At 40.4% G+C, this 24470-nt stretch overlaps 2 protein-coding genes across 5 annotated transcripts in view; both read left to right on the top strand.

Moving 5' to 3' along the window:
* The window catches only part of LOC116704589 (transcription factor AP-4), a gene marked incomplete at its 5' end in the record, with an annotated part of 14702 nt that extends 8752 nt beyond the window's left edge, over window positions 1-5950 (top strand). The window contains 4 exon segments of the mRNA XM_032540178.1: window positions 1215-1385; window positions 2466-2612; window positions 2798-2968; window positions 3116-5950. Of these exon segments, the coding sequence (XP_032396069.1) occupies window positions 1215-1385; window positions 2466-2612; window positions 2798-2968; window positions 3116-3271 (645 nt within the window). The 3' untranslated portion in view covers window positions 3272-5950.
* Window positions 5951-6410: 460 nt separating this feature from the next.
* On the top strand, window positions 6411-24163 carry LOC116706646 (sarcalumenin). 4 transcript variants are annotated; one of them, XM_032543614.1, is made up of 10 exons: window positions 6411-6504; window positions 13065-13549; window positions 13697-13910; window positions 14151-14489; window positions 16286-16384; window positions 17830-17925; window positions 18825-18941; window positions 19845-20078; window positions 21628-21977; window positions 22499-24163. In XM_032543614.1, exons 1-10 carry the CDS (start codon window positions 6447-6449, stop codon window positions 22997-22999), a joined length of 2493 nt encoding a protein of 830 aa, XP_032399505.1. In that variant the 5' UTR covers window positions 6411-6446; the 3' UTR covers window positions 23000-24163. The 4 variants fall into 4 exon arrangements, with proteins under 4 accessions (XP_032399505.1, XP_032399495.1, XP_032399486.1 ...); XM_032543604.1 differs by having other exon boundaries at window positions 13604-13910; XM_032543595.1 differs by having other exon boundaries at window positions 13065-13843; window positions 13874-13910.
* The last annotated feature ends 307 nt before the right edge of the window (window positions 24164-24470 follow it).

The raw sequence follows: 24470 nt of genomic DNA, 5'->3' as shown, positions 1-24470 counted from the left end.
TATATATATATATATATATCTCTCTCTTTCTATCTCTCCCCTATATTCATTCTGTAAAGGCACACCGCCATAAACTGTAACAAAGCTATGCTGTGAACGAGGCAACACTCTGTAGTTAGTTCATGTCTGGAATAACACGACAGTCAAGTGTGTTATTTAAACGGCTAAAGTCAGTTAAACCGATGAAGTGAAGATAACATTGTTGGCAACCTTGTGCAAAATAGGCTCGGAAGGAACATGTTTTGGTGGAACATGTCTACGTTCAAAAGTTGTTTTAGTCTAGCTAGCTGTCTGGATTTACCCTGCAAAGATCTGAGAAAAGGTCAACCATAGTTCTCATAAATCGACCAGAGTTCAAAATGCCAACACAAAGGAAGCCCAAGGCAACGGATACCAGGCCTTAATGAGTGAAATCCGGTGGATTTTCCGACAGCAACGAAGAAATCCCCAAAGTGGAAGGTCGAGAATATAGACTCGGTAGCCTAAATATTACAAACAGGCTTAGTAGTATAGCTCAGCTCAGCTCAGCTGGACCAGATAATATTCAAGTAAAACAGATCAGTGATGCTGTTTTGACTTCGTTGGTCTCCGTGAGGTTTGCTGAAAGTGTTGAAATGAAGCGTTTTAGGGGATTGAGCACCGGCCCGGACTTCGTTGTAAAGGAAATGCCACATTGCTTGTAAGGAAATAACCGGATTAACAGTGGAACCAGCTCTAAAAGTGACATATTTTCTGTTTAAATGAGTGCTGTGAGGTTGATCCAATTTATGCTGATGTGAAGAGTGGTTCATGTGGATTTCAAAAAGTAACTTGTGAATATAAGTGTGGTGGTAACACCCACCTCCACTAGGCTAAAGCAGTCAACCTAGGGAAAACTCTGGTCTACCAGAAGCACATAAATATATATGTGTGATTATTGCAACCTATGCAAGAATTCAGCCAAATTTGAACTACATATTAGGACAGCTTGTAGGAGTTACACAGTACAGTACTTCTCAATCTGTGTGCAGCAGTGTGTGTTGATTCACCTGGCATGTTTTCTTGCCAAACCGGCATGAGTTGTTTTTTAATATTGGAAAAAATTAGACTCTGTGCCAACTAACGCCTTGGATTTGGAGCACCCCCATTCACATACTCTTTAAGTTTTAAACATGTTATATTTCATTTAATGTCTATTTTACATATAACCTTACCTGGTCTGTGTGTCACTCCAGGAGTTTAGCGGCTCATCGCCCAAAAGGAGGCGAGCAGAGGAGAAGGATGAAGGGATTGGGTCTCCAGACACGTTAGAGGAGGAGAAAGTCGAGGAGGTGAGGAGGGAAATGTTAGAGCTGCGACAGCAACTGGACAAGGAACGCTCGGCTCGTATGCAGCTGGAGGAACAGGTGAGACAAAAGGAGGGAGCCCCAGTTGCAAAGGTTCTTCATGAATCCCAGCCTTTTATCTTATCTTTAACCACTTGTAATTTCTCCTAAAAAGTTTTCATATCAGAGTTGTGCTAGAGTAATTGGATTTTGCTTTGAACAACAGTAATTGTTTGATTCTCAGGCATTTAACGCCATATATTCTATGCTGTTGTGATGCTGTTTCTGTGTGTGCCCTACCTGGACTATATGTCACACAGACGTGCATATCTACCACGACGTAAATTAGTTCTGCGAGTGCTTTCCACGTTCATTTTTTTTATGTTTGAAAACTTCACCAAAATTGCAAGCATAAAGCTTTAAGCAATACATTTAACTTAAAATAAAAATGTAGTAGTTGACAGGGCGTTCATGTACAAAGACAATGTGGATAAGATAAGTTCTCCACATCTCATATAAAATGGTCTTGTCACAAAACAACCAGACCAAATGTTAATTTTTACCAGTCATTTCAATTTCTTATCCATGCCTGAGTCCTCTTTGGGATCATCACTCACCCTGACAAGGTGAGCTGGGTGCTGTTGACAGATCTACCAATACACCATCCAATTCCTGATAAGCTGACTTCCCGGAACTACCGGAACAGGAGGTTAAGACAAAGGGAATTGGTGAAGACAAACAGACACTTAAACAGGTAGTGAAAGAGAAATGTAAACAGTAGGGTAGTGATGAAAATTGAGCTGGGTAATATTTTGGTTTAAGGACTTTTAAAATGAACATAATACTGCACAATAGAGTTCAGTTGAAAAACAAACGTGCAAAAAAAACCTTGCACAACCAAATTAGACCTTGACTGTACTACTTTTGTTAAAATATGTTAATGTCATCCCCCTCTCTCTCCCACAACCCTGACTTCATCTGTCCAAAAAAGTCTTATTATACATTATATTAATACAATTTATCAATGTAAGTTCAATTGTTTTGTTTTATGTGATTTATACACTTTAGATTCATTGGCTATGTCTTGGATATGTTTTGAGTTGCCCTTAAATTGTTGCTGAAATAGTTCTCAATGTAGTTGGTCCGTGTGTTTATGTGCAGGTGCGATCTCTGGACACCCAGCTGCAGCCAGAGCGTCTGAAGGTAATCACTCAGCAGGTGGAGGAGGAGCAGGCGCTCATCCAGAGCCAGACGCTGTTACGGCTGCAGCAGATCCATGCCGCTGACAGACAACCACACAGTCCACAGGTCAGTCACACACCCATGCTTAAAAACGTACTTGGCACCTGTGTTGCAATTTCCTGACCTTGAGATGCTGCGATTTACGCAAATGCCCTCTGAAGTGAGGTATTCTTCTGGCCCTTTTAAATCTTTAAAAACAGTCTCAAATGTAGTAATATTTACAGTAAGTTTCTATTTTGTCTCTCCTGCAGGTACTGGCCCCTCCCACTCCCCCTGCTCCAACCCACCACCCCACAGTCATCGTTCCAGCCCCAACACTAACCCAGCACCCCCACCATCACGTCACTGTGGTGACCATGAGCCCATCTGTCCACACGGGCACTGTGTCCACGTCCAGACAGAACCTGGACACTATTGTGCAGGTAGGAGTTTGTTTGACGTTGTGTAAAGAATTGTTGATGAGCCAGGTCTAAGTTACCATTTCACAGTGAAACTATTAGTTTTAACACTAAGAGTTGTTTGTCAGTGGACTAAATGTTTTTTTGTTTTTTTTTACCTTCTGCTTTTAGGCCATCCAGCACATTGAACGTGCGCAGGAGAGGAGAGCAAGCGCAGAGGAGGAGCAGAGACGAGCAGTCATCGTCAGCCCTGCCCACATCGCCATGGATACTGCCTGCTCAGACACAGACACCGACACGGAGGCCGAAGACTGCTCAATGAACTGATCCCCACCCCATGAACTCACAAACACACACAAACACTTAAAATACCTACTCACTGTAAGATTCCCTCCAGGAGCGCAACTACTTTAAAAAACAAAAAAAAACAAAAAAATCTTTCTTTGGCATTATCCAAACTCCTAAATCCAGTGGTTAAGCTCTGTGTCAGTCTTGTACTGTAAAATCTCTGAAGATTAAAAACATAGGATGGTCAGCGTGCAGGGGAGGCCTGGTAAGGTTGTTTTCAATGTCAGAGCCGGTCTGTGGCTACTTGAAAACTTGAGGGTCTCCACGTGTAAAAAGCTATCAGCATCAGTCCGTCCATGTGTGTTATGTGTGCTACCCACAGTCACAGTATCACACTTAACTGTTGTCAATGGCTTGCTGACAGTATTATTTGTGCTACAAATTGATCAAGCCAGTACAGTGGAGAGTTGAATGTAATGACACAATAAGCAAGCAGCTCTTAATTCTGAAAGGGGATATGGAGTTATTTCTTCCCCAGTCTTAATTGGTATGTTTTTCTTTGTTTCCACCACGAAACCCAACTTAAAACTACAACCAAAAGCATTTCTAAATTAATTAAACGTTAGGGAAAAATTCAAAGTTAATTGCAAACTTAATTTGATAATGGATGTTAAATAAAATGTCTGATTTACTTGAAAGAAGGTTGTTTCTGATATCTAAATAAGCCCTTAAAAATAAGCTGTTGAACAATATACATTGATTGTCTTTTGATTTTAATGTTTTTCATGTTTTTAACTTTTTCTTTCTGTCAGGGTTACCGAATGTCGAAGGTGAGCATTTTGTTAGATTAATTTTAACAACTTAAAATTGGAGGTCAGTCAGGTTTTCACTGAGAACTGGAGGCCTTTAGATGAATTCTGAAAGTCTGATTGCAATTTGAAGCCCACCCAAGTCAGCCCCCTCGTTTCGTATCTACTGGTGGTGATTGTTGCACCTCCGACTTAAAAAATAATAATAAAATGAACCAAATGTTGGTTCATTACTGAGAAACAAACAGCATTTTAGTGACTGGTGTTAATTCTCTATAAATCTCAGACAATTTGACTGAATCAAACTGTCCTTGCATATGCAAATATGAAAAGTTTGGCTGATGAGAAAATCTGAAACAAATTGACATGCACTGTTTGCATGAAGGCTTCTGGTTTTTCTCCAAAGACTCCCAGTCTATCTTCGGGTCTTGGTTTGTTGATTTCAGTGACTATGCACTAGTTTTTCAGCATTTATGCAATTCCATTTTCAGTCCATTTGTTGGTGTCATTAATACATGAGGTGAAGTTATCTATGCACCGTTGATAGTTGTGTACATTACACCTACAGTATATATATATGAAACTTAACATGCTTGTATCAAAGAATGTAGTATCTGCTTGCAAGGTGCTGTTTTGTCAACCTGGTGCTCTGCTGATTAGTAGCGAGCCGAGGCCCAAACCCGTCATGTAACTTGACACTTTTGATCACGTTTATTAAATGTCTGCGTCCTTTCCCCATCTTGGAATTGCTTAGAGAGTAGGGGGAGCAGGGAGGAGTGGTGTCTGCTTACAGATGTTATCTCATTGTGAGATGTGATCACATAAATGGGGGGAAAAAACAAAACTTGAGTCTAAAAAGCATCACTTTGGAAAAGAAATTCAAGGAAGAGAGCTCACGTAGATCAGCAGCTTTAGTTGGAAAACTAAGCACATTCTGTACTGTAGTATAGTTCAAAGTATGGTTTCAGTGCATCAGGTGCCGCAAATAGTGAAAAGCACTGAACTGAAATGCAGATCTCTCCCTAATTCCTCAAGTCTGTCCACCTCATGTTAAGTTGCTTATATTTCTCTGGAATTTGACTGGAAATCCCTGCTTCGAGCCTCCCTCCTGTCACACTCGATTTGACATGCTGACTTGATGCTGTAAACATTCCTTTTTATTTGGATTTGTATCTGTCTTTTGATCTCTTATATGTTCTGTTGCCAATTGAATGCATGATACTAATTGCTGTTTTCTCTTGTCTAAAGCAGGCTTTGGTTTTTGACTTATTTTTCTGCAGGTTTTTTTTTTTTTTTATAAACACGTGAATGATGCGTTCAGTGTGAAACCGTCATGTGTGAGATGTTTGGACACTTCACTCACTGACATCAGTTTTATATCTGGTTAGAGTAGCTAGTATTTCTCATGCCAAACATGGTGGGACATTCTCATGTTTTCTTTGTGAAACCTTTTTCAAGGGTTTGGTGTTTGGCTGGTAAATGGTAAGCCACAGGCTGAGTTTACGCCGAGGTTTGTGATTGGTCAGCTAAACCCTTTCCCACCAATGTTATTGTACATTGTTATGCAGCACTGCTGTCTTTAGGTGGAATTTTAGATATTTGATATGAAGCACTTGCTGTTCTGTACTGCCTGAATCAATGATGAGGAAGACTTTTTTTGCCATTTATTTTTATAAACTTTGCTGTGACATGAGTCACCAGCTTTTTATTGTGTTCTGCTTTACTGTCTTTTCATCTGTCTTTCTTGTCCGGCTTTCCATTTTTGGTGACAAGCAATGTTTTTATATTTTTGTTTTTCCCATCAGTCCAGGTCGATGAGAAGCTGTTATATTTTGTTTATAAAAACTTGGGTAAACAGGCCTTTGTAAAGATGAAAAAAATAATAAAAATTTGTACTTTTTTTATTACACCCTTCTGCTTCCTCTGCATTACTTATGCATGGAATTACCCAATTTTGTCCACCAGGAAGCGACATTCAGCGACTCTTTCGGCAGCAGCAGAGAGAAGCCCAACCTTTAGTTCACATTAAACACAGGTGCCACGCAGGCCTCCTTCATCCTTTTAGGATAAATATAGTTACTTTTTTTGTCATTGAACATTGGTGTAGAAAGCAATGAATATACTATACTGGATAGTATTGATTATTAGAAGTTTAAATCTGCATATATAAGCTCATTATAAATGACTATACACAATTTAGTGATTAAAAAAAAAATACAAGCCAGTTTTTCTCCTGCTTCTCTCTGCTCTCAACATTGCTGATGGAGCCAGGCATCTGCTATGACACACAATGGCTGATATGGTTGCAGTTTCTGAGCACCACCTCCACTGGCATGCCCTCTAACCTTCAGCCAGAACAGTATATATAGCCGGAGGAGAAGAGGGGAAGGCCCCTGGCAGCCAAAATGAAGTCGCTGCTGTCTGTGTGCTGCTTGCTGTCTCTACTATCCCTGTCAGATGCAGGTATGGTGGAGGGCTTGGGTTTATACTATATTAATATTTTAGGGTTTTAATGTTGTGGGGTGCATTTAAGTGAGTTTTTTTTTGTAAATGTTGATATGTTAAATGGAAATGCTGATCAACTGCGGTTGGATATCTACATATGTTTGGTTGGTCTGTGTCTTTGAACGTATCAGAGCTGTGTAAGTCTTGCTGAGAGTTGGCTGTGGAAAATGTTTTAGAGGTCATTAATGAAGGAAATGTTAAACAATTAATATATTTCTTTTTTTATTGAGTTTAGGTATAAACGTGCACCTAAACAAGTTCCATTCTGTACGTATGGATTGATTATTTTGCTCCCTGCCAATTGACCTGATTTGGGTTGGAATCTGTTTTAAATGTTGACCAACGTCTATACGTACCACAGTTTACGTAAACTCAGCTGATTGGGCAGGAAAAAAGGGTACTGTATGTTATCATGGTGCAATGTGAAGCTTTGTGGTTGATTTTTAAAGTTACACCAGCTGATGGAGACTGCTCCGTCAGTCTGCTGCTGCTTATGCTCTCTGCCCTGGAGAGAAAAACCGTGACGGCACTGACTTGACTTGACTTGGACTCACGACAAAGAGACGCTCTCTGCTGCAGCAAAGGCAAAAGCTGGCAGAAATTATTAGTTTTCCCCACTGGATCTATTTCGGCTTGGCTCTCTTCTCACAGAAGTTGCATTCATGTGTGCAACTCAGTCAGTGCCCAAGTGAAGATCTTGGCACTTTACAGTCGTTTGATGTTTTACAGACTTACCTTTCATTTCACAACAGATCAACAAATACATTTTTTAACTGAGCCAATCGGAAATTATAGCTATGACACTAGTTATACATAATGAAACTATAGAATTGTATACATCCCAGCTGTCGCTCTGCTTGTTTGCCCATGTTTAAGGAAAATAACTTGTTGTGCTTAGTTATTGAGGCAGAGAATATCCTTGTCTGTCCTTCTACTGGTTCATTTCGGCCCCTGCAAGTTGCCATAGTCAGGTGTCAGGCGTCACTCAGACAAAGTCACCAGATACTGTGGTCACCACATTGATACACATCTCTAAGACTCTGGGGAATTCACACACATCTATATCATGTACATACGCACACAAAGAGCTATTACTGAGCTGCACATGCTTGAAGCAATCATAAAATCATACATAGGTTCAAACTACCCTTCATGTCTACAGCAAAAGTCAGTGCTGCATTAGATGGTTCATCCATCAATCCCACTCTGCTCTCACTAAGTCTGCAGAGCTGCTAATCTGTCATTCCAGTCAGCAGGGTCCATGTCCAGGGGATGTCCCAGCTAAAACAGGCATGAGAGGGCACAGCAAACGCCATGTAGGATCAGAGTTCAGCAGCCCAACAGTTAGACTGTTTAAAGTTATATAACTGGATAATCAAGTACTATTCAAAAGGTAAAAGTAAATGGAAACATATTGAAGTAGTGACAGAGCGGAAGTGGCAACCCCCCACCTCGACACAATGCATTTAGATTAGTGTAAGTGTGTGGGCAGGTCTCAGAAAGTGTGACAAAAATAGTAAACATGATGAAGAGATAAACAGATGAGTGTTACATGTTTATTAACAAGAAAAAAAGAGTGTGTAGCCTTAATCAATAAGTATAAATGCACAGGTGGAAGCAAATTTATTTTTTTACATATTAACCAGAAATGCAAACCCACTGTTGGCTGCATGTTTGTGTTCCTGTGCGTTCCTGCGCGTTCCTGCTTTAGGCACTGATGTGTTTGAGCATATTAATGCATCATTCATCAAGGCTATGCTCGAGTCACAGAGCAAGCAGGGTGCATTTTTATCAGTTGTTGCTCTTTAAAGACATACTGAGTCATGCACAGCCGCACACTGTTGCAGGAGAATGTGAGCAATAGTGCAGCAGAGTTTCAGGCCAGCCTCATGACAATCACAGGGAGGAGAAGAGCGCCACCCTCCCTGAAAATAGAAGTGGAATTATCCCTCCTTTTCACCCTCTGACTCATTGTGGGACTATTTCTGTCTCAGAGATGTACCATCAGGCAGCACCCAGACACCTGTCCCGCTCCACTCCCTGTGACACTGTGCTCTGCCTAGACCTCAGTGCACCAACAGCCGGGTGAGGAACCTCCAGAGTGGCACACACTCGGTTCAGTGTTCAGGACCAACAATAGTAGTGCACAAAAATAATTGCGCAGGATGTATATTATATTCATTTTGAAGCTACACTTATCAACAAAAAAAATAAATAAAGTTTACACTATCTGCCCAGTGTTAAACAACAAACCGACAAAGTTGAAGATTCGCTGTTGAATTTAGTGGAACATTCAGCAGCTAAAGAGGTACAGCACATCATTGGTTTTGATTTGGTGGAGAACAAAACAGAGCAAAAAGAAGAGTCAATATTAGCCTAAAATTCATCTGGAGGAAAATAACAAAACTACAAAAGCAATACTTATGTTGCTATATGTCTGCTGGATGCAAAAATGAGCAACAGTGAACATTTGCCATTTCAACTTTATAAGGTGATGGTATGTCAATATAATGTAAATGAGTTTTTTCGCTTCCCCCAAGAGCCCAAAATAAATAATGGGTATTTGTCCACCTCTGCATTATTCAGTGGCTTGTTCTGTTGTAGCTCACAGTAGCTCGAGGCCTCAATGAACGCACATCCAGTAATATGTAACTGCGACCATCCCATCTGCTATACCTGACTGACAGCACCACAGTTTGATTACTACGCAGGGCCATGGGAAAATGACCTTTATATGTAAGCTAACAAAACTACAAGAATCTACAGCCATGCAAACGTCAGCATGCTAATATGCTTCCAAAAACAATGCTAACGTGCTGATGTTTACCGGGTTTTGTGTTTGCCATGTTCACCAAGGGTTTGGTCATGTACCAAAGTCGTGGATAAATTGAAATGTCAACCCAAAGATGGTGTTAAAGGAAACTTTAAGGCATAATCAAAGTTATTACGATTCAACCTGAATGTCCAAACAAAGGTTTGGGCCAATCCTTCCAGTGGATGCTGAGATAGATAGCATTTTATAATGTTAAACTGAACAAAACACATCTAAGGCATTCCCTTTTTATTTTCACTTGTATTCTGTCTTACATTTCCTTACCCACTCTTTCTTACTATGTTAACTTTGATTAAATTTTGCCATCACTACCACATAAGAAAATTATCTCTCCACTATATCGTCACAATTATCCTAAGGCATACAGTGTACAGAAAACCAGCAGAGTAAAAGCAGCTCGTAAGATTGCAAAGGCCTCACGGTTACTTTACAGTATTTATCAGTTGTTATACAGTTTATGTTGTATGATTTTATCCTAAATCATCACATAAAGGTGCACACAGATTTTTTTCCTACATAAACCAGGCAATTAATGAATCAAAGTGAGAACTAAATCACAGATTATTTAGCATACTTACTTTATTAAAGTCATCAGTCATTAGGAACTGACCTAATGTCTCTTAATGTTGGCAACTCATCGTCACCAACACAATTCAGAATCTTGGCTGCTGCTGCTGGTCATGGTACAACACAGACTATGCTATAGCACTATGTCTTTGTACAGAATTCAAATGGCAAAGGCTGAATTTGAATATAAACTTGATGTTCTCTGGTCACTTATGCTGACAATCCCCTCAGGAGGTGATAAGCTAACAAAGCTTCGACATAGAAGAAGTGACAAGTGACATCATGAGAACATTGTTTGATGTGTGATTTAGGTCCTTAAAATAGAGCAAAAAAGAGCCGCCATGGAGGATCTTGTGACAAATACATCCTGCTAGCATCATTTAGGACAGCTAGATTAAGCCTTCCATCTAGCCTAATGTATCCCGACTCAGAAGCAGACGATCATAGTTTGGTGGGCTCAGCTTCAAGGATTTACACTAGTACTTTCACATCCACTTTTAAAACAGAATGTGACTGATAGCCACACTACTGTGTGTGCAATGTCCATAGACAAAACCATTGGTAGTGCACCTTGACATGTCATGTAAGCATATTATTAGCTCGTTTATAATTTCAGATTGTGGTGTAGCATCCCCTTAAAGTTGTCATGATACTGGTCTGATGATTGGACTTAATTCATTTTAACGCTGTTGCTTTAGAGGTTTTCACAGTGGACATTTTTAAACATGATAGGGGGAAAAGCACAGGTGTAACTAATGACACTAATGAGGTCTCATTTATGCAGTTCACCTTGTCAGTGAAGCAGCATGCACAATACCCAGACCCTGGAACTGGAACACATGAATGGAAACGAGCCACCTTTTGTTAAATATTCATTTTGCCAGTGCTTTTCTTTGGTACAAAAAGACAAAATGGTTGCCAAAACAGTGTCACCACTAATATCCAGTAGGCTGTAGCTCCATCTATTTTTAACCTGACTAATTAGTGAGAGCTCTTTTTTGGTGAAAAGCTCTAAAAACCCACTGTGCTTCCTGTCCAGCACCAAACAGACAGATGGAGACTAGCTGGGGAACATAGTGGAGCATTTTGCAGTTTAAGAGCTAGATATTTCCCCCAAGAGCTTGTGAATCAGGCAGAATATTGGATTTACATTCATTAGGTGACCTCAAACACACAGAGTAAATGATAATGTTGCAAATAATCAACTTTTGTTTGCTAACAAGTTGAATAAAATGTCAATGAGTTGTTCACAAATCAGCGCTTGCCCCCAGGTTGCCAAAGAAATCAGTTTTTGCAGGTTTTACAGCGTGAAACCACAGACGTAAATTAGCTGCATAGCTAACTCTAGTACAGGGCTTGAACTGTGCATGGTCCCTGATAAATAAACTAATAGTAAGAGTATCTAAAGCTATCATGTGTTAGGCTCTTCCTCAGCACTGGTTCATGATGGGCATTGATCCAGAAGCCTTACGATCATGTGAAACCCGTGACACCTGCCTATGTCTACCTCCCACACACTGACCCCATCTTGTAACATGAACTGTAGACATACATTTAGCTGCCTTGTATCACACTGTGTACCACTACATCCTCGGTCTTAAGGCTGCCAGTTATAATTCAAGGTCACTATGTACACAGTGATTGTAAAGAGTATCAAGTGTAGATTACATGTATGCATGTAATAGAGAGGGAGTCCCCTGTTTTAGCTGGGATTGTTTTGAAGCCATAGTAACTATAATCTATGATACTGAGGGATGGTGATGTCTATGTTCACCTGCATGTGATTTGGACTGTGTGCAAGCTGCTCAGTGTCTTGTACTATAGTTTATTGACCTGAGAGAAAGATGGAACCCATCTTTGGCTTTTGAAAAAGCTTTATGTCTAGACATTATAACATGCACATTGTATATATATATATATATATATATATATATATATATTTATATATATAGTAGAATTATTGCTAGTAGCATTGTTATATTGTTTAGTTTGAGTTTAGTTGTGTGTGTTGTTACAGCTTGAAACAATTTAAAACAGACATACGTTGAAGTTTTAAAACATTGAAATATTTTACATAGAGAATAAAGAGGGGACTAAGCTTGCATTAAGCCCAAATTAATTGATTGATTGTCAGTAAAAAAGCAGCAATGTGACCTGTTCATGTGGTATAGAAATGTCTTCTTTTTGATGACCGTTTTCATGGTAATTCCTATGCATGAACTAGATTAAAACATGACAGCTGTTATTCAGAATCAGAATCAGAATCAGAAATACTTTATTGATCCCCGAAGGGAAAACTCGTGTTGTAGTTGCACAATATATAAATAGTGTAGAAATACAAGAAATAAGAAAATATAAGGAATGGATACGTACGGTATTTACATAAAGGAATGTTATTATACATTATTTACATAATACATAATTAAGGATTTGGAATGGTGAAAAGTTAAATAAAATAATATAATTGTGGTATTTGAGATTGCACACATGTCAGGCCAGTGTTATTGCAAAACAGATAATACAGATAATATTGTCCAGTTTCAACCTCTCTAATGTGTGTTGTGGGGTGGTGTGTGTGTGTGTGTGTGTGTGTGTGTGTGTGTGTGTGTGTGTGTGTCAGACACGTATGTCATGTATACATTATTCTATTCCAAGCCAACCTGTCCAGTATGCTGTCTTCCTTAAGATTCTCAACACAACTGTCCACTTTACGTCTGCTTCAAATAGTCCACTCTTTAGTGTCACCATTCAAGGAGCTGAAATGGGAGTCCTAAATCTGGGAGGTGCTGAACATTTGATATGCTCTGTTCTTGCACAGTGACTGACCACTGGTCAAGCACTGACATAACAGACAAAGGTGACTGGTCTGCAGAGATCTAGCTAGTTGGCACCATGCAGTCTGATTCATCAGTTCATTTCTACACATTTTCCTTTAAAGAGATAATGATAATCTGTGTTTTAAACAGTAATGATTTTTAACATTTTTACACCTAAGATCTTATTTGTCTTGGTGCGGATCAAATACTCCCATACATTCTAAATGTTTTTGGAAAAAGACAAAATCACAGAAAGTTATCTTGTCTAATTACACATTTCCTCCTCTTGGTTCTCCTGGCAGGATCCTCCATCCACGATGAGGAGCCTCTGGTGCGTCTGCAGCTCCAGCAGCCAGAGGGAGACTTCTTCTCCTGTGGATGTGACACAACAGAGGAGCACGCCAGCCAGAGCTCCTCCAATGACACCCCTGCCCCGGAAAGGGCCATGTGCCCGCCCTGCAAACCCCCATCAGCTGTAGAAGAGACGGCTTTAAGCTCAGAACATGAAGAGGAGGAGGCTGAGGCAGCTCCTGTGGAGGAGGATGCTTCCACTGAGGAGGTAACAAGTGATGGAGAAGAAGTGCAGGATGAGGTTACTTCCCAAGAAGAGGTAGAAGAAGAGGAGGCGACACCTGAGGAGGAGGCTGAAGATCAAAGTGTGGAGGAGGATGAAGTAGATGAGGATACATCATCATCAGAGGAAGAGGGGGTAGCTGAGGTTGAGGAAGAGAAAATCGAGGAAGGTGAGGGAGAAGCAGAGGAGGACTTACACCAAGAAGAAGAGGAAGTGAGTGAACCTCAGGAAAAAGTTGCAGAAGAGGAAGGAGCTGCTGCGTCTGAGGAAGAAGCAGTTGAGGAACCAGAAGGTGAAGACACACAGAAGGATACAGAGTTAGCCAATGAGGAGGAAAGTGTGGAAACTGTCATGCATGAGACTGCCGAGGACGCAGCTGAGGAAGAGGTTGCAGTGGCTGAATCTGAACCAGAAGAAGAACCAGTTGAACTTCCTCAAACACACTCTGAACCCGAGGGAACAAAACCAGAAGTGATGGCGGAATCTGAGGATGAACCAGAACCAGAGGTTATTGCAAGGCCAGGACCAGAACCAGAGGTGATTGCAGAGCCTGAACCAGAACCAGAGGTGACTAGAGAGCCAGAACCAGAGGTGTCTACAGAGGCAGAACCGGAACCAGAGGTGATTGCAGAGCCAGAACCAGAACCAGAACCAGAGGTGACTAGAGAGCCAGAACCAGAGGTGTCTACAGAGGCGGAACCAGAAACAGAGGTGATTGCGGAGCCAGAACCAGAACCAGAACCAGAGGTGACTAGAGAGCCAGAACCAGAGGTGTCTACAGAGGCAGAACCAGAACCAGAACCAGAGGTGATTGCAGAGCCAGAACCAGAACCAGAGGTGACAAGAGAGCCAGAACCAGAGGTGTCTACAGATACAGAACCAGAACCAGAGTTGACTACGAGGCCTGAACCAGAACCTGAGATTGAAGTGGTTGCAGAGCCGGAACCAGAACCAGAAGTGGAGGCAGAGCCTGTTGTGGGGGAGGTCACACCAGAATCTGTAGAGGATGTGGCTGTGGAAGGGGAACAATTGGAGGAGGCATTGGTAGATGTTGTTGAGGAGGCTCCTGTGGTGGAGGAGGCCCCTGTTGATGTCGAGGAGGTGACAGTGGAAGAGGTGACTGCAGAGGAGCCTGCACAGTCCCAAACCAAAGGTATACAAAGTCAACATCATCTAGGTTTATGTGTCATAAGTTTAACTTATGACTTTGTAGAATTTAAGTTCTTCTCCTGTCACCTCACAAGAGAAAGCTGTAGCAGAAGGTAACTTCAATCGTTTCACTGACACCAGAGGCCAACGTCTTGCATTCATTCTGTCAGACAGTCCGAGTAGCGAGGTAGAAGTAGAGCAGCAGGGATCCTGTTACAGTATATCTGTCTCCATCCAGTCACCGCTTCTGTAATGAGGAAGCATGCCATTATCTGACATCTGGGTGTTGGCACCTGCTATGAAAAAGTGATGGCTGAGTGGTTAAAGAGTTTCCGATCTCTTACTCTGATATCACTTCAACACTTTATCTATCACACTTGAGTGTCATTTAATTTGTTCAATGTGATGTGTTTTATCGTTTTTTATGGCGTTGTTAAAAGTTCTTTGGAAATCCACCGTAAAAGATTTCAACAGGCATATGCTTTTATATTTTGTCCCTTTATCCTCAGAGTTTGAATTAGAGATGACAAAACTAAATATATTTGAAGCTGTCCTGTTGTGAATTAGTTATTAACTTGTGAGCAAAGAATAAACATATCAAGAAATCGTGTACACAAAGACACAATTATTTTTGGCAACAAAAAGATATGGGATAAAAAAAGACAGAAATTAGAAATCTTAATCCCAAGAAGGCCAATAAGACACATATAATACAATGTTTGTACAATTTTTTACTTTAAAAAAACAAGGATAATACCTCTTTGTATAGGAAAGAGAGAAACAGAGGAGCACAAAAAGAGAGAAGAAAAATCTTTGACAACTACAGAAATAAATAATGAATTCTAGAAGAATTTGTAAACTTTATATGAACATCTGTTGTTAAAGGATTTATAACTGCTCTCCAACAAGGCACACTTCAGTATTGGTTTCTAAGTTGTAATTAATGGCTTCATTAATAGTTGATAAATCAGTCATATATGTTTTATAGAGCAATAAAATGTGTAAATCTTTGCAGCTGAGGTTTATCCTCATCATAACTGCTTTTTCCTTTAATGCTTTGTCCTTTAAGATAGCATCCTATTCCACACTGAGGACCCCTCTGATGATCTTAAGTTTTAGAAATTACCTGTGGGGCATCCCGACCAAAATGAATTTATCATCAACTTATTCAGAGGATGGTTAACACCAGGCAAAAGGATTCTTTACAACCTCTTAACACAAAATGGCTTTTTAGTGACCTAGATATTGTTCACACATAGCCATGTACAGTATATAGCTATATATATAAAGTATGCCTTATGATTAAATAATGATTTGTGTTTAACTGGACATTTAACCGAGATGGGCCGTGAAATGACAGCAAAGGTCTCAATCCTTCTCTCCCTGGCATGCAGAGCCCCCTGAATATGACACTGGCTGTAGCTAAAGGGGAATTAGCAACAACCTCTGGTACAGAAATAAACAAACCAAAATAGCTGGGGAAAGGAATAGAAAGTTAGATGGACAACAGCCTGATATAACAGTTGGGCCTGTACTCGGCCCAGATGGCTTGGTCACTCACAACTCACTCACACGCATTTATTTTGTAACCATGTCAGCTGAGTTTTTACTAACTAAATTAGCACGTGATCCATTTCACAGATACATTGTAATTTCCTGTGTGTGCCATAGAAGACTACAAACATGTGTTCCAGGCCATCTATGTTAGATTGAGCATTGCTACTTTCCTGTAGTCACAGGTGAATGCATGTCAGGCCTTCTGACCTTAACAGTTGACCAACAGTCTAATCCTCCAATCAGAACATAAGAAAGATGAAGCAGCAGGCCCCAAACTGAGGGACCGCGCCCACATTGAGGACACGCTGCGATTGGCTACTGAACCCTCAACAGAGTTCTCAGGTGAGGAACAAAGACATCTTAAAATGTATGTAAGACAATATGTGGTTCAGAATTTCTCTGCTTGAAATGCAATGAAATGACCCAGAGCACCTCAGTCCAACTATGACACATTATACACTCCGACATACACACATACCCACATCTTACTGATCAAAACTAGGATGTTCAATGATAACATTGCTGTGCTGCCCACAGTTTCCAATGTCTGTCAGACTTTTGCTGTGTGGAAATGCTTGAAGTTCTGTATTGAAACGAAGAATGTGTACAGCGACTTTGTCAATGAAAAAGAAAAACAGATGTGTTTGTGAATGAAAGGAAGTTTGAGACATTTTGGGGGGATTTTCGGCAGAAACTATTCTGAAAATTACTTCATGATGTCTAGGTCCTTAGGCTGTTATGTGTAAGTGGGTGTACTGTTTACATGTGTGTATGCGTGTGAGCTTGCAGACACATCTTGAGGAAGGTGATTAATCAGTGCAAATGTGTTACTCTGTCCTCGGCCATGAAAGCCTCTCTGTTCTCTTAAACCAGATTGGCTCATTTCAGAGAGGCCAAAGAGCTGCAGCAGAGCCGGTCTTCTAATCACCTCAACTCTATTTCAATAAACTTTTCGAGGGCATTCATCATGCACTGCCAAAGGAATTGTTGTAATCAAGAATTTTAGCAAGAGCCTTAATAACACTCTTGTCAAAATTGTCTTCTCACCGTTACATTATAGAAAGTTCAATGAATAATAGTTTGGCCCGGTTAAATGTGAAAAGTAGGTTACATTATTCCTCAGTAAGTAGCCTAAACTCCTTTTTTAGATAGAACTCAATACTGTACTCGTCAGTCATCAGAGAGTCGTTTTCTGTTGTCTCCCTGTAGAACTAGTTTACACAGAGGACCGTGAATTATCAAGCAATGGCGGCATGGAATTTATAACTAAGATTTTAAAGTGATAAAACATGTTTTCATAATTTAAAACTTAAAATTGTATTTATTTACACAAGAAGTGGCTTAGAATACTATAGATTCTTTGACTGATCTTGAAATGAACTTTGAGTTATCTATCCATTTTCTTTTTTTCTTTTTTATGACCTGGATGATTCCTAGTCCGATGCAGTCTTTCCATTATGAACTAGCCTATTGAAGACATAAATGATCATGTGGGCAACTGTATGTACTAGACTGGTTTTCTGCTTGTGTTGAATGTTGTCTGATGTGTTCATTTTTTGTTTTATTGTGAGTATGAATGTTATGTATATGTGTATGTTTTGTTGTCCTTTTGATGTACTGTGAGTATGAATGTTACGGGTGTTCCAGCTTAGTTAATAATCCTACAAAGTAATAGAGACCCCAGAACGAGTTGGTTTTGTTTAAGACAGACAGAAGTTAACGTGGATCTTAATGAACAAACGAACAGCCCAATTATTTCATCCCTATTTCTCTCGCTCCATCTTTAGCTGCTATGAAGAAGCTGTTGAACATCTACCACACTGCCATCAAGCCAATGGAACAAGCCTACAAGTACAACGAGCTCAGGCAGCATGAAGTCACAGGTAACTCGGCTTCCTGTTGTAGATCACACCAAGATTTTAAAAAAGTATAGCATTAAATGAGGTTTGTGTTAATAGGGACGTACAGTGTCTCAAAAGGCTTTAAAGGCCCACACAACCAACCACTTTTTGAACTTTGAATCCTTCCCTGAGACATTTTGATATCCCTGGCACCAAGTCAAAGAAAACAAGCCCTGTACAATATGAGACTATTATCATTCTGCATAATGGTAAACAAGTAAGCTGATACTGAACGTTACGTGGCCGACATTACTATCCAGCCAATGATCCACCAAAACAAGTCCCCTAGCACAGCACACAACACATAGTTCAATAAACTGGAGGTGAACAGAAACAATGATGCACAAAACAAGTCATCATTAAAAAGAAATGGAGCCAGGAACTGACATTATTCAAACCAGGCAGCGCACAGTGAAGCACAATAAGGACTCTGTCTGCTGAAGATCAAAGGGAACGTTGTGTGGGCCAGACTCCCTACAACTTTGTTCCATTGCACTTGAGGGCAAGGAGTAAGCATTATTTATGCTAAGGAGCATGATGAAGTCTTCAAACTGTGGCATGTTACTCTGAGACTCCTTGTGGTGTAGAATGGGAAGACATATACAGCAGTGTCAGTTTACTAGTGGAGAGATGACACAAGACAAAATCAGGGAAGATCACAAAATAGTATTCTGGCCGGTCCAGAGATAAGCTGTAGTTGACTTAGATACCTTGTATTCAACAATATGATTCAAGGTATTATTGTAGCTCAACATGGAAACCTGAAAAAAAGCTTTATGATACTGCAGCCTTTTTTTTTTTTCCTCAAGCAAATTTCCCATGTTCATTATTTTTCTCACAAACCTTTTTTTCAACGCATGTCTTTGTCACAAACTCCGCAGATGGTGAGATCACCTCCAAGCCCATGGTTTTGTTCCTGGGACCCTGGAGTGTCGGCAAGTCCTCCATGATCAACTACCTGCTGGGCCTTCACGGCACCCCACAGGAACTCTACACAGGTTCACACATTGTTTAAACTTGATTGTTTGGGACACAGCTATTGCCATATTATGACGACAGAGTAATAAAGATTTAGAATATTATTAATATTATTATTAAGTATAAGATTACCTAAGTGATTCACTTATTAATTACCCAAGACCCACCATGCATTGTAAACAACCAATGAATTTATGTAACGTCTGATGAACAACTGCTGGCTACTATGAACATGAAGTGGCAATTGCACATTTCCAATATCTTCATGAGTCAGCTAGCCTACTTTAAAGACATTATCATCAGGTGAACTGACTGAAAGCGAGTGACCACAAAAAGGAAACAATCAGCATGGCTCCTGGTGAGGTCAGCTGTGTTAGTTTCTTGTTTTACTTTTTAAATGGTAACACCCAAGAAAAGAGTCTTAAAGTCAGCACAGTGATGCAGTTATGTATGTTACATAGCAATATCTATCTAAAGTTAACTAACATTAGCTAACGTTAACTGTCTCAAGCTACTGTTCATACCAGACAAGACTGCAGCAACACAATATGTGTATGGAAGAATGTGTTTTATTGATCAAGAAGAGTGAATGAATTCTATCTTTATCAATCTGTAAAAACATGTAATTAATTGTAAGTATTCAAGCTTATAAGCTTACCATTATTGTTATGATAGTCATTAAACATGAAATAAACCTCTATTGTTAGAACTAAGGATATGTGAAAGGTGTTATCGTGTCAATTAATGCTTAATTATCTAGTCATTTGGCATTACCTAAGGCAGCAGTAATACATGTTTAGTTTAGGCAAATCTGCCAGTTAATTAACCGTTATTTTATAAAAGAACAGTTTAATGACCTTATTTGTAACAACACGTGTCAGGTTAAAATTAAACCAACGAACGCCCCTTCACCCCTCCACCAGGTGCTGAGCCCACCACCTCAGAGTACACAGTCATAATGCACGGTGAGAAGTTCCGGTCAATAGAGGGCATCGTCATGGCAGCAGACAGCTCACGGTCCTTCTCGCCTCTGGAGAAGTTCGGCCAAGGCTTCCTGGAGAGGCTGGTGGGCGTCGAGATGCCCCACAAGCTGCTGGAGAGGGTCACCTTCGTTGACACGCCGGGCATCATTGAAAACCGCAAGCAGCAGGAGAGAGGTGAGCATTACTAGTAACCAATATGGTTTATCTGTAGGTAGACTTACTACAACTGTATCTGCAAAATCAATCCGACATTAGACAGGGATAACCATGACACACAGCAGGGCTGTAGTCAAGTCCACCTTTGTCGAGTCCAAGACCAGGACTAGTCGAGGTTCAAGTCCAAATGAGAGACAGTCAATACAGAGACAAAAGAAAAAAATCTTCTACTTTAAGATGATAATTTTGCTTTATTATTTGTAATAATATAAAAGCAAATGCAGAGTAACACATAGGATCAAATTAGGCCATATTATTTACTTTAAGTATGAAATGAAAATGTTCCCTTTCTGGAACTTGTTACTTGGCCTAAATAATTCATGGTGCAAAGTGCTCACTGACATTGTGTCTGTGGCAAAATAAATTATAAAATAATTGATACCTGATGATTAAGGTAAATGATGAAGCCATGCATATACTAGTCAACCAATCTCGATGCCCGTTCCAGATGGAAATTTAATTTAACTAATGCCTTTGTTTCTGAACGAGCGCGTTTCATCAGTGGTTTTGTTTTGAAGGAGGAAGTTACTTTAGAACAAAAGCAAATATTGCTGGACTCAGCCAAGACCAACTAGAATATTTGGCGAGTCCAATGACCGAGTCCGAGACAAGTCAGAGTCCAAATACCAACGAGTCCAAGACGAGTCCGAGACAACAGAAAAGCACCCCGAGTCCGGACTCGAGTAGCCTACTACAGCCCTGACACACAGGCTCAAAACAATGCACCCACAGCCTGGAATCACATGTAAAGACACACAGAGACACAACACACCCACAGTAGGTAATGTGTGAAATATTAAGTTATACAGTTTGTTAAGTTTATGTATAATGCATAGACAGACATGTTTAGCCCTAAGCTTTGTACAGAAAATAAAGGATGGAGCCAAATCAAAACTGTGTAGTAGTCATGTCTCACAAACCCATTTGTGTCTGTCGAGTTATATAATAGCCTAGTGTGGGAGGTTTTCACATTATAATTAAATGTTTCCCTGGAAACATCTGGTTAAAAGGCATTCAATATTAAATGCCTGGGCTTAATCTGCTGATTAATCTTTATCTATAAACGTCACCTCATTTATTACATATTTGCTGCTTCCTGAAACAGAAATCCCATTAACAACATGAGTTTGGCCTCAGAATCAGAATCAGAATCAGAAAAGGGTTTATTGCCAAGTAAGTAACACTTACAAGCGATTTGCCTTGGCAGTTGTTGCATACATAAACAAACAAACATATTGAACATCAATATGAAATAAATAATAAATGTAGACACAAATATATAAAGATAATAGCTTTAAATAGAAAAAAAGGAGCGATATGGCAGATTGTCATTGCCACTCACCTTCTTAGAAGAGCGGATGATACGCTACACTTATTTCTGTTAACAACAAAAAAAGACATTTCATATGTGAAATGTCCAATGTGTCAATCATGCTGCTTTGGGACTTTTAACACAGCTAAAACGTGTATCTTTTTGTATCTACTGTGTCTCCTCCCTCTTCTTCAGGTTACCCCTACAACGAGGTGTGCCAGTGGTTCATAGATCGAGCCGATCTGATCTTCCAGGTGTTTGATCCCACGAAGCTGGACGTGGGTGCCGAGCTAGAGATGCTCTTCAAGCAGATGAAGGGCCGTGAGTCCCAGATTCGCCTCATCCTCAACAAAGCCGACAGTCTTTCCACCCAGAACCTGATGAGGGTCTACGGTGCCTTGTTCTGGAGCATGGCACCCCTGATCAACGTCACAGAGCCTCCCCGGGTGTACGTCAGCTCCTTCTGGCCTCAGGACTACGCTGCAGACACCAGCCGGGAGCTCTTCATGAAGGAGGAGATCTCTCTGCTGGACGACCTCAACCAGGTATGTGATCACTTCTTGACTTGTTCTGGTTGACAGTAGGCTATAATTCTTTGAGGTTTGATGCACCGTAAGAGATTTTTGTAATTGCATTCTGGGGCAGCCTCTAGCTCAGTGTTTGAGTCCAACCTGAGGCCCTTTGCTGCATGTCATCCCTGCTCTCTCTTCCCCATTTCCAGTCTCTCTTCAGCTGTTCTAAAGAAAGGAAAAATCTCCATAAAAAATTCTTTAAAACTGTAGTGACTTTGTTTTCTCTGTATTTATTGTTTATTCTTATTAATGTTTAATATGTTTGTTTGTACTGTGTACATGCACCAATCACCAAGGCAAACTCCACATAGGGAAACTACTGAGGCAGTCTCTGGCCTTTGAATCTTTCTGATTCTGTTTTTCAAAAGTTCACTCATGAGGTCTCTGAGATACATCTTAAGTTATTTTCAATACTAAATTAATAAAAAGTCACAAAACAATTGCAGTGCACATCATCTCTACGATTTGTATTTTCTCTCTCTCCTCCCCGGAAGGTGATTGAGAATCAGATGGAGAACAAGATCGCCTTCATCCGCCAGCACGGCATCCGTGTGCGCATCCACGCCCTGCTGGTGGACCGCTATCTTCAGACCTACTACGACAAGCTGGGCTGGTTCAGCGACCCCTACGAGGTGTTCCAAGACATTGTCAATGACCCGGACAAGTACTACATCTTCAAATCCATTCTAGCCAAAACCAATGTCAGCAAGTTCGACCTGCCCAACAAGGAGGCCTACCAAGACTTCTTTGGTGTGAACCCGGTTTCCAGCTTCAAGCAGCTCTCCTCCCACTGCAGCTGGACCGGCGGCTGCCTGCTGGAGAAGATAGAGAGGGCCATCTCAAATGACCTCCCGGCTCTGCTCAGCAGTGTCAGCAAGGCCGCAGACACGCCTGCCCCAGCGAAGGCTGCTCCCGCACCTCCGCCTCCACTCCCTGGCACCTGTGAGGGTCCCGGGTGTGAGGAGAAACCCAAGAATCGCTGGAGGAAGCATTGAGATGGAGGAGCGCGGTGCAGGAGAAGGAACAGAAGAAGCAGATGGCAGCAGCAGCCAGAGGGTTTCCTGCTATAATCCTCACTGCTGTGATTTTCAGAACTAAGTGTGTGGAGAGCAGGGAAAGAATAGAAACGACCTGAGTCAGAATGCTTCTTAGCGCTTTTACCTGCGTGGAGTACCAAATGGACGTCTTTTACTGTAATTGACAGAAATATAGATATAATATATAATATCTACCCAACTCTCTAGTACATCTTCTACCCTTCTGGTATCTAGGTAGGTTAAAACGGTTTGTGAAAAGGGAAATTTTAATGGTTTGGTAAGAAAACAAAAGTAGAAAAAGAGGCTCGAAGTCAACTTTCCATCTGATGCTATTGTGTCCGCAAAATGTGATAAATGTCAAACTTAAATGAACAAACTTCCAAAACATGAGAACAGAAGACAAAAAAAGAATCCAAGACGTCTATGTAACCTTCCATATTTATGAAATCTGAAAAATGAATGTTTGTTTTGTTTGTTTTTCTCACTGTTTTTAAGTTTGTACATTATTTATTCAAGTTGTTTTTCTTCAGAGAAAGGGGCTGGCAGCGATTTTACTCCTCCAGTGATACAGGACATGCTGCCACTCTTTTGTCTTCTTTGTTGTTTGCGAAGTCTGAAGATTGAGATTCAAACTGCTGTGCTGTGTTTTTACAGTTAAACCAGTGTAGGTCAGTATCGTGTCAGGAAGTTTATTTTTAGTGGGACAATAGAATAGAAAGAAGGGTGCTCTCATAGTGTTTTATTGAGCATGGATTCAACCATGTTTAGTCACTGAACTGTACTGCACTACTGTATACTGTACTGTCATTTTTTTCTCTATTGTACTATACTACGTTCATTAAAGAAACAAGTTTGATTTTATTTGTTAGGGCTGCATTAGGAATTAATCAACTGAACACAACCATGGTGTTCTCCTCAAATCATTTAATGGTAGCTTTCTGTTCCATTTATTGCCACCGCGGCCTTTTCAGCCCTCTGAACTGTTACTAGTTTCACTCCAACACGGCTGTGTACCACATGGAGATTTCCTTTAAATTGTAATCTTTTCCTTGTTCTTTTAGGTCTATTTGTAATTGTCATTCTTTTGAGTGCTTTCTTTTGAGTAAAGAACAATATAAAAAACTGCAGGCTTGGTTTTATTTGTAAGGTTAAAAAGACATTAGAGATGAAATCTCAATTGACAAAATACATAATACATATTATTTGGATGTTTTGCTGCAAAATGCAAAGAAGGGGGGGTGGAAAAAGTGGGCCAAATGTAAGATAAAAGCAGCTGCTCTCCCTCACAACACACAGGGCGGGAGAAACTGCACCTTCAGAATAACATGCAGACTTATTTGCTCTTACATAACAACACTGTATGATTAAGGAACATGATTAAATTTGTAACAGCTGGTTGAGCACACATCAGCCCAAAAGCCCATTAGCA

This window comes from Etheostoma spectabile, chromosome 2, assembly GCF_008692095.1.
Source record: "Etheostoma spectabile isolate EspeVRDwgs_2016 chromosome 2, UIUC_Espe_1.0, whole genome shotgun sequence".
NCBI lineage: Eukaryota > Metazoa > Chordata > Actinopteri > Perciformes > Percidae > Etheostoma > Etheostoma spectabile.
Note: the sequence above shows the minus strand (reverse complement) of the source record. Positions and strands in the feature narration are given on the sequence as shown.